The sequence below is a fragment of the Silene latifolia genome, chromosome 2 (assembly GCF_048544455.1).
Source record: "Silene latifolia isolate original U9 population chromosome 2, ASM4854445v1, whole genome shotgun sequence".
NCBI lineage: Eukaryota > Viridiplantae > Streptophyta > Magnoliopsida > Caryophyllales > Caryophyllaceae > Silene > Silene latifolia.
This window is the reverse complement of record NC_133527.1, coordinates 45,178,154-45,188,164: the sequence shown is the minus strand read 5'-3', so window position 1 is coordinate 45,188,164 and position 10,011 is coordinate 45,178,154. Positions and strand designations below refer to the sequence as shown.

Sequence of the window (10,011 nt, the reverse complement as noted above, 5' to 3'; positions counted from 1 at the left end):
ACCCTCTTGACACCAAGTATGGATGGCTCACTAGTGAGGCTAGATCGTTTACTTTGCCTTCAAAGATTTGTCGTCTAAGCGTCCACCGGACCAATTATATACTTCCCCTTTCAAAAGAGGCCGAGTATATTATCCGACAACAAAAGGGTGAACTTGAAATACCCTCCTCTTCCATTGTCACACCACCCTACCCTTTCGAGTACCAAGAGTTCAAGCCCGATGGCATTGAAGAAAGAAATGATTATTTGACTCTTCTCATGCAAGAAATGCACAAGCAAGCCTTTGAGGATCGGAAAAATGCTTACTTGGCTCAATATCCACCCCTCCTACACTTAGCTAGGCAAGGACTACTTGATCCATCATGTCCTTTGCCTAGTTGGGCGGATAGAGAAGTCCTATTTCCAAGTGCATCTAGGGTCGTCCCGGGTGACAATGAGGTTGTCGGTAGTGAAGAAGTTGATGATAACATTGATGAGGAAGCAAGTGAAGAAGGAGAAGAGGATGATGAGCAAGGTGAAGAAGAAAGTGAAGAAGCAAATGAAGAGGGAAGTGGCAATGAGACCACTTCTAATGAGGAAAGTGATGGTAGTGATGATATGATGGAAGATTAGCAAGCTTTGGAGGCTCCTACCCTTTCAAGGTTTGTCAATTTCTCTCTTTGTTTTAATTATTTTCTTGATCATTGTTGGAGTAGTCCTAGCACCATAGAGGACTCACACCTCGGTACCATTGAGGTGTTCTCATTTTATTATTCCCACTTTCAAAATCCAAAATGATAAATTAGTTTCATGCATTGCATAGTGTGTGCATGAACTATACCCATCCTTAGGACATTAGCAATAGTGTCTAACTCGGTTTGGGGAAGCTAATGCATACACAACGGGAGGTAATCTAAATTATCCTCTCCGTCATAAACAAAAAAACCATGCATCATGTAGTGTAGATTGCATTTAGTGTAGAAATCATGCATCATCTTTGCATAATTTCCCATCATTTTGGCCATTGAGGACAATGCCCATATTAGTGTGGGGATGGGGAATTCTAACTTAACTCTTATTTAAAAACCCAAAAAATTTGAAAAATTTCGAAAATCATAAAAATTTGAAAATTGAAAACCCAAAAACATGTTTATTTCCTTTGTAGTATAGTCTTGTATATATTGTGTTCTATCCTTGTTCACATTGATCGACTATGCCACATCCGAGACATGAGGATATTGAAGACCGCATGGTATGATCTTTCCAATCTCCTTTTTCCTCTTTATGTTAATGACTATGTGGCTTTATTTTGATTGATGCGGTATAACAATGTGAACTTAGGACTTGCATTTAGTTTATATGTCATATTAGTTGATAGAATCACTTGCATTAGGATGTTTATATTAGTTGCATCATAGCATGTAGTTGCATTTAGATAAATTTTTTTGAAAAATGTCTAATTGGGAACTTTGACAAGAGCAACTAAGCCATTACAAATACTTTTTCAACTTAAGACTTTGCCTACTAGAATGGTTGTAAAACACCCTAGATAGTGTCATACTAGTATCTTTTGACCCATGACCCAAAGCCTAGTCAAGGGTTTGCATGTAAGTCACCTATCCAACCCCGTGATGTGATGTGGACTTGGTTAACTTGTCTAGGTGACCTTGATTGACCTTGTGGTAAGGCAACCCAAAAATACTTTCTATCAATAAGTTTGAAGTGCTCATTTCGAAAATTTTGTCATGTGGAAGTAATTTAATGCTAAGGAAACCTCAAATGTTATGAATTGTTGAATGTTGAGAAATTTAATTGTTTTGATGGAGGCGTACCACTTCGATGTGCTTTGGAGAGGGATCCATTGAATTGGGCCCCTACACGGTTGTGAATTCGACCGCCCAGAGACAGAGTGACTATCATCCCGAAAAGCTATTGTCTAGAGGTTAACCGGTTGCCTAATAAGCGATTGGCGAAAGCAAACGATACTAGCCCGGAAGGGACAAACCCCATCTTAAAGTTTTGAAATGTGAAAGTTAAATGAGGTCAATTTTTGAATACTAGTCATATCCACCCGTTGTGTATAACGATTTGAGCATTTCATTCCCAAAAAGCCTTTTGTCAAGCCACTTTGTCGAGCTTGGGACGATCCATGACCTTTACTTTTGTAGAGAATTCGAGACTTGTCATGTCATATGCTACTAGCATCATAGGGATCTTCATTCCACCACCATCCGATCGCCCTTGACGAAAGCATTTGGAAATTGAGGACGAAAGTAGTCTTGTTTAACACCATTTGGAGGTGATTTAGTGCCATCCTCTTAGCCTTAGTAGTTTGTTGAACTAGTATTTGTGAAAGATTACATGTTCTTAAATTTGTTCCTCTTTAGTGCCTCCGCCGCTTGATGAGGAAGTGGCTATTCCTTTTGTAGATGCATCCATTATTTGATTTTGTGTGCTTAATGTTTGGATGTGTCGTCATTTTGGCAAGACTCACCTTGCCTTGCAAGAAGGCATCCTACCTCATGGTTGTGTTGTTGTGAGTTGAAGGGGCGAAGTGAGACCCGCTATTGTCTCATATCGGCTATGTTATTAGGTTAGTTTAAATAATGGTCCTAGTCTTTGTCACCTCTTTACTCGGGACGAGCAAAGGTTCGGTTTGGGGATATTTGATGTGACCATAATTAGCGCATATTTAGCCCCCGAATTAGCCTTGTTCCCATGCTTTTTAGTGCATATTTGGGTTATTTATTATCTTTAGTTCTTTGTTTTCCATATTCCTTGAGATTTTGATCCCTTGGTAGGAAAGGAGTAAGAATCTTGCATTTTCATGGCAAAACAAGACTAAATTGATCGAATCCAATGACCAAGCATCAAGGAGAGACAAGATTAGAAGGCCTTTGTACATATTATAGTAGATGAGCAATGTTGAGAAAGGATCCTTGAGTCCTCGAAGAAATCCCCAAGGATTTTATGAAGAAAAGGGAAGAAAAGAAGAAGAAAGATTGCTGAGGTACAATCCGAGCGGTTTCTCCACAATCCGCCCGTCCTCCACAAGCACAATCCGTGCGTTTTCCTCCAAAGACGCTCGGGTTTGCAGCCACCAGAATCCGCCCGGATTCCTCCAAAGACGCCCGTGTTCCACCGCCAGAATCCGCCCGTCCCGACTCCAAAACGCACGGATTCCAAAGATGTCACAATTAATTTCGTCTTCTCCAAGCTACAAAGAAAGAAGCCCTTCCTTCGAAAAATACCGGCTCCTCCCTGCTCAATCTAAAAAGTATAATTACTAGTTTAGCCCTTAGTTAACTCTAATGCATCCCCCTAATTTCCACTATAAATACCCCATTAGTCTAATTAGAAGAGCATGTTCTTCTTATCAATTCTTAGAGTAGTTAATATCAATCAAATCTCTCTTTAGTTTTGTAATCAACAATTAATCAAGTTTTAATACAAGTTTTATTTCCTTAATCTCTCTTTTGTTCATCCTTTATTTTGGGTAATTGAAGATTATTTGGGTTATTATTGTGAGATTGACAACCTCTCAATCAAGCATCAAGTACTTCTTTTATCTTTGCTTTATTATTGGAATCATTAGTAGGTATAATCCTCTTAATCCCTTTTTAATTATTGTTAATTACTTTCATTTATTCATCATGTTTCATTTTGTTGGTATGATTGACAACCTTGCTAGCATGATCAACATGATAATGAGTGAGTAGTCTCTTAGCTAGGGTTAATGGGTGATTAGGGGAAACCAATATGGGGAATGATTCATGCTTAAATTAATATGCTTTGATCATGTTTTATTTGCTTGCTTGTTTTGATCTCAACTCATGCACATGTTATGTTTGATGAAATGCGAGCCTATGAATCCTTGCATTTTTTACCCATCACCTATCTTTTCAATGAGACTTGTAAGACATAAACCAACTCGAGTCTCATTAGACCATGCATGTTGTTGAGTAGGGAAGATTAAGTCGACTTGTAGGTGTTGTACAATCTAATCGATTCGGCTCCGGGACCCAAACTTTCCTAGGATTGTAAGATATAACCCAACTCAATCCATCACAACAATAATTGCTTGCTTATAATTTGAGAACATGTTTGTATGATCAATTCCCATGATTCCCCTATGACCCCATGACACCCTAGTGCTTTTTATCAATTGTTTACAACCCTTTTAATTCATCTTGCTTGTTTATTTTCATTGTTATTTTAGTTAGTGACCTTCTACATCAACCCAAATTGTGACACCCCTAAGACACCACTAGTTTCAATAGAAATCTTATCTCAATTCCCGTCCCTTGGGATCCGACCTTTACTTGCCTCTTTACTAATTGTAGAGTTGTTTGTGAAGCTATAAATTGTGTTTTGATTCGGACGTGACCCAACGACCACATCTATTTAATTGTGAACACGAAACGGACCGATCATCTATTGCTAATGCCTAAAATGAAAACATAATTTCTTAAAAGGAAAAACCTAATAAATTCCCACCGCCTACCCTCCACCTATCAAAATCTCCCCCTCTTAAAATCTCCCCCTCTTGCCGGCGCCCATCACAGAATCCTCCTGGTCGCCGGCGAAAGTCTCCGTCTACCAAATTTTGGGACCGTTTTCTTTGGCGGCGGCACCGTGTTTGTGTTGGGAAACTTCGACCGTTTTAATCGACTCCATAGGGCCTCTTCTCCTGGTTTATATGCTTTGTCTTCCCCACTTAATCATCTTCCTTTGTTCTATATTAGCTTTTTAAATTTCTAGTTGATTAGCCTTTCCTGTTTGTTTGCTCCATTTGTACCCTTTTTTCTACTATGAGTTTTTCTAACATATGCACACTAAACATAGGATAAAAAACCAAAAATAGAAAGAAATAAATGTATTTTCTTGTAAATAAAAGTAAAAGTAATTGATATTACAATTTCCCATAAAAATATCATTTATTACTTTCCTTTTTGGGTTTCTTATCCTATGCCTAGTGAACATAGGTGAGAAAAACCCTTCTACTATTCATCATATTCAACTATTCATCCAAACTATCCTCACAAAAAAACATCCTTAGCCATTTTTATATAAGGGGGATATTATAAAGTTGTTAGTGATAATAATTAGTTTAGAAAATAAATATTGTAGTCAGGCATTTGGGTAAATTTAGAGTAAATCTTGCAAACGGGTTAACTGGGTTTGGTTTGAGCAGGGTCCATTTCGGGTTTATAAGAGTTTGTGTTAGACCGGATTATTTCGGGTTCAGGTCATTTGTGGGTCAACTATTATCAAGTTGTTTATGATAGTAATCAATTTGCAATAATAAACATTCAGGTGAGTTTATATTGTCAATTCGGATCCTGGTCAAACTCGGGTTTTAAGTTTAAGTGTTGGGTCTGATTATTCGAATCGAGTCAATTTTAACAGGTCTAATTTTAACTCTTTCAAGTAAACATGGCAAACGAGTCAATCGAGTCAGGTTTGAGATTTTTTCAGGTCAACTATTATTAAGTTATTTGTCGCTAATTGTTTTGGTAAAAATTTACCGACTATTAATTTTAATTGGTGAGTGATAGTGATTAATCTACGGCCAATGACGGTATGAGTCTAATGAATTTAATGAACGGATGAACGACGAAATAAAAGAGAGACACGCGAAGTTTTGGTGACGCGGAAAACCCGATGTGGGAACAACTGCAGGGGGGGCGTCGGAATCACACCAATTTGGCACTATAATCAAGACGGTGTTACGCAAGTAAGGAAATACAAGGATTAATTTGTTAGCGAGGTATTGTTAAATGAAGACGGAATGTTCAGCAGGAGAGTGTTGGAGTGCCGAATGATATATCCTCTCATTATGACTTGCCCTTCTTTATATAGTTGTTGTTGCTAAGGTTGAACACTTGAACTCTATAACTCCTTTATGCCTCTATTGCTAGATTCATGCGCCTGCTCTTGTAAAATAGGGATTTGTTGCTTGATAATAAGATATGGTTAGTTGACTTTTCTATTCTCTTATAAGTGAAATAACAAACACAGGTGTGTTTGTTCACCTTTTAATCCAACGGTCCCCACTGTTCCAACTCATCAATCCTATTGCTTTTTCTTGCGCCAATGAGAATGTGCCACGTCATCATGGATAAAAAAGTGATATTTTATCCCCAACACTAATAATCAGTTTGTAACCATAAACATTCAGATCGGGTTATATTGGGTCAGGTCAAGTTTGGGTATCGGGTGGGCTTCGAGTCGAGTAATTTTGCCAGGTCTACTTTAATGTATGTTACCCCTAGTTTTTCAAAGCGTTTGTTTTCGCCAAAAATATAAATTTGTCACACACAATTATTCAAAAGTTAAAATAATTTCTTAGCCCGTAAGAGTGGAGTCTAGTGGTAAAAACATGGATGAGAAATTCATGGGTCTCAGACTCTCAGGTTCAAGTCGTGTGGGAGTAATACGGACTGAGGATTTGCCTAGATTTCGGAAATCTTAAAAATTCATCCATTTGATAAATGTATCTTTTGTACACACTTTACAAACTCGGGAAGGAAGCCCGAAGCCCACCTGTTCTTCATCTTCGTCAGGTAAATTGTTGTTTCATTCACACTCAAGTAAGTACTCAACCCCTTTTTCTTTTTGTTTCCTTTTAACAATGTCCTGCTCACATTATTTACGATTCGGCATTTAATACAGCAATTTTATTTATTTATTTATTTTACAAGAGATGAGTTGATAGGAGGAGTAATGGTAAACATTGACGCTTAATTAGTTTGAGATGGGTTGTTAATCAAGGTTTTATTAATTAATTAGCTAGACAATATGAATTTATTATCCTAGGTTAGTTTGAGATTTGTTGTTTTCTGAAATCTGAATGAAGTTTTATTTTGAAATTATTATTAAATTAGGTATTCCCTTAAGAAGCATGAAATTAAGTTCCCGGAAACGTAACCGTTGTTCCGAGGTTGATGTGGGTCGTGATAGACTCAGTGAAATGCCAGATCGAGTTATTGTCCACATCCTTTGTTGTTTGCCCACTTTTGATGCTGTTAGAACCGTCTTGCTTCGTCGTTTTGGAAACCTTTGGACTTTGGTTCCTACTCTTAAGTTTGACTTTGAAGAATTCCTTAATAATTATCAAGGGAATAACGATTGCTTTCGGCAGTTCAAAATTTTCATCCGCAATGTATTGATGCTTCACAAAAGACTCTCAATTGATACATTTCATCTTTCTCTTTGTCCCCGCGAGATTTTCGAAAGCAAGGATGTTGATGATGTAAAAATTTGGTTGAGGTTTGCGTTGGGTAGAGAAGCCAAGGAAATTAAATTTTATACTTTTATATGTGATGTTTCGTTCCTTCCTAATTTCACAAGTCAATCTCTTGTTACACTTGAACTCCGTGGTTTCAGAATTGATCCCCAGCAAGTCACCTTGGGCTCTCTAAAGAAGTTATCGCTTGACTCTGTCGATATATGTGAGGAAGCATTCCAACAATTTATATCTGGATGCCCTTCCTTACAAGAACTCCGAATTGTGAATCCTTGTGAGATAAAGAAGCTGAGTTTCACTGCTCCAAACATTGATAAATTATCTCTTGTTCATGAGTATGAGTATGAATATTACGTGGAGAATAAACTCTTGTTGCTTGATATCCCCAACCTTAAAAGTTTGGTTCTGAATGTATGCTCCTTACCAGTCATCATTGATGTTTCTTCTGTTCGTGATTTGCACATTGAAGATTTTTTCAGTGATAGATATTTTTCTGACGATGATGATGATGAATATAATACAATGCTTAAAATGTTTTTGGGGAAGTTTAAAGATGTTGAAGTTTTCCGACTGTCACGTGATGCTGCAGTGGTAATTTCTCATACTTTCTTGAAAAGAACATTATGCTTTCCTTTAATTTATGACAACGTTCATTATCGAGGCCTGTTAGGGGGCAATGGCGGAGCCAGGATTCAGGTTTAGGGTGGTGGAAATCGAATTGAAATGCTAGGGGGTGAATTACTTGTTCATCTTTAAGGAGGGGGGCAACAACTCTCCTACTGCCAATACCCTTATTTTTTCTCTCACAACCTACGCATGAGAACAAATGTTAGCATACCCGTTAGCTTGCCTAATGTTAAATCATGTGCTCACGTAGTAAATTATGTTAATATGCCAACTCTTTTAGTACTGATCATTTATTGACTGCTTAACTTTTGGCTTATTCCTCTACTACCTCCGTCCCGGTCATTTGTTTACCTGTTACATTTTGGGTGTCTCATTCATGTGTTTACCTTTCTATATTAGGAAAGTTTTTCATGTGTTATTTGTTCAAACACATCCATTATGGTCCGCTTGTCATCCACTAAAAACCACCGCAAATGGTCCCGTCCCCTTTTCGTGGTATTTGTGGCAAAACCAAACATAAACGAATGATCGGGATGGAGGGAGTATGAACTTTTGGCTTATTCCTCTGTGATTTGAGCAGTGATTGAGACGTTACTGACATTATATGTCAATTTCAGCAATTCCTCGACGCAATCCCATGTTTGTGTCTTTCACAAAATAGATGGAAGTGTGTGGTTTTGGAATTGGATGCGTTTTCTGAAGACTATTTCTTAGGCATTTATCAGTTAATGAGAAGTTTAAAAGACTTGGAAGAACTCCTTATTTACTCAAAGGTTGGTGTATTCAGTACACTTTAGTTATATTAGCTTATGCATTTCCCTGCTGACTAACTCTTGGTCTTTTCACTTCATAGTATTGGAAGGATGAAGCCGGTACTGTTTTGGTCCCTGAAGAGTTTTCATCTCCTTGCGTGATGCCTAAACTTAAGAGTGTCACTTTCCATGTCTGTGCGAAACCTTGGGATCGTTGGCTTCAACTAGTTCAATTTGTGCTCAGAAGTGCGGCTTGCTTGGACAAGTTGGTAATAATTCCTTGCAGCAATTATTATCGATTAACAACAGCAGAGGAGCTTGAATTCGTTGAACGTGTGTCAAGTTTTCATTGGTCCTCACCAAATGCCAGTGTACTCTTTCTTTAAGAAGGATTATATTGCAGCTAGCAAGCCACTGAATTATGTCAACAAGATAATTCCTGATTTGTTCAATTGTTCCCTGTATGTCTGTATGGTAATTGGCGATTACATCTGGGAGACTTTACTTACACATATTGCTTGTTCAATTGTTCCCTGTATGTCTGTATGGTAATTGGCGATTACATCTGAGAGACTTTACTTACACATATTGCGATGTTAGATGTCTTCATGTTGTGTCGAACGAACAGAAGTGCCCTTGTGTTTTGCATGTTGTGTATGTTGCCTAGATAGAAATGTGAAATTATTGGTTCTATGGTTCTATGGGTCTGCCATTGACCCATTCTAATCATCAATTTCTTATTATGTTCATGTTTTTGGTCTTTAGCAATTGATTAATGGGCATAAATTGTGTTGCTGAATCTGGTCAAACCCCGTCCTGTTGATTCATGCCAAGGATGTGGTCTCGACTGCTGTTTGCTTGTTATTTGCTCATCACAATATTCAAATATACTAAATAAAACAACTTGATTTGTGTTTCAAGCTTGTCCCCATCTATAATTGGGTTTGCAATCCTTGATCTTTCGTTCTTAGGTTTGAATGCAAGGCCGAAATACCCTTTTTTTTCTCACACACCATTATGAATTTCTCTGTCATTTCCTCATTGGACTATGGAAGATTTGAGCAGATTGTCTCTCAGTTTCTTCTTAAGACACACCATTCTGAATTGATTTGGGGATTTTAGGGATTTAGGGCTTGAATGTATAAATTGATTTGGGGGAATTGGGGGAAAAAGTGATTGAATATGGGGTATGTTATGTTTGGGTAAAGTTAGTGAAGGTAAGTAAGTGGGGGTAATATAGGAATTCCGTGATTTTTTCACTAAGGAGTCGGAAAATATTAAAAAGTAGCATCGGTTCAAATACGGTGGTGTTTGGGGGAGTATACGGAAAAGTTTGGGGATTATTATTTGTAAAAACAGAAATACATTGTGGTAACAATGTATACAGAGAAGCCAACAATTGTGC

General features: G+C 37.7%; 1 protein-coding gene across 2 annotated transcripts; it reads left to right on the top strand.

Annotated features, from left to right (window-relative positions):
- Positions 1-6,357: 6,357 nt before the first annotated feature.
- LOC141642676 (F-box/FBD/LRR-repeat protein At4g26340-like) lies at positions 6,358-9,305 on the top strand. Of its 2 annotated transcripts, none has more exons than XM_074451542.1 (4): positions 6,358-6,544; positions 6,866-7,818; positions 8,472-8,627; positions 8,708-9,305. In XM_074451542.1, exons 2-4 carry the CDS (start codon positions 6,883-6,885, stop codon positions 8,990-8,992), a joined length of 1,377 nt encoding a protein of 458 aa, XP_074307643.1. In that variant the 5' UTR covers positions 6,358-6,544; positions 6,866-6,882; the 3' UTR covers positions 8,993-9,305. The 2 variants fall into 2 exon arrangements, with proteins under 2 accessions (XP_074307643.1, XP_074307642.1); XM_074451541.1 differs by having other exon boundaries at positions 6,359-6,571.
- The last annotated feature ends 706 nt before the right edge of the window (positions 9,306-10,011 follow it).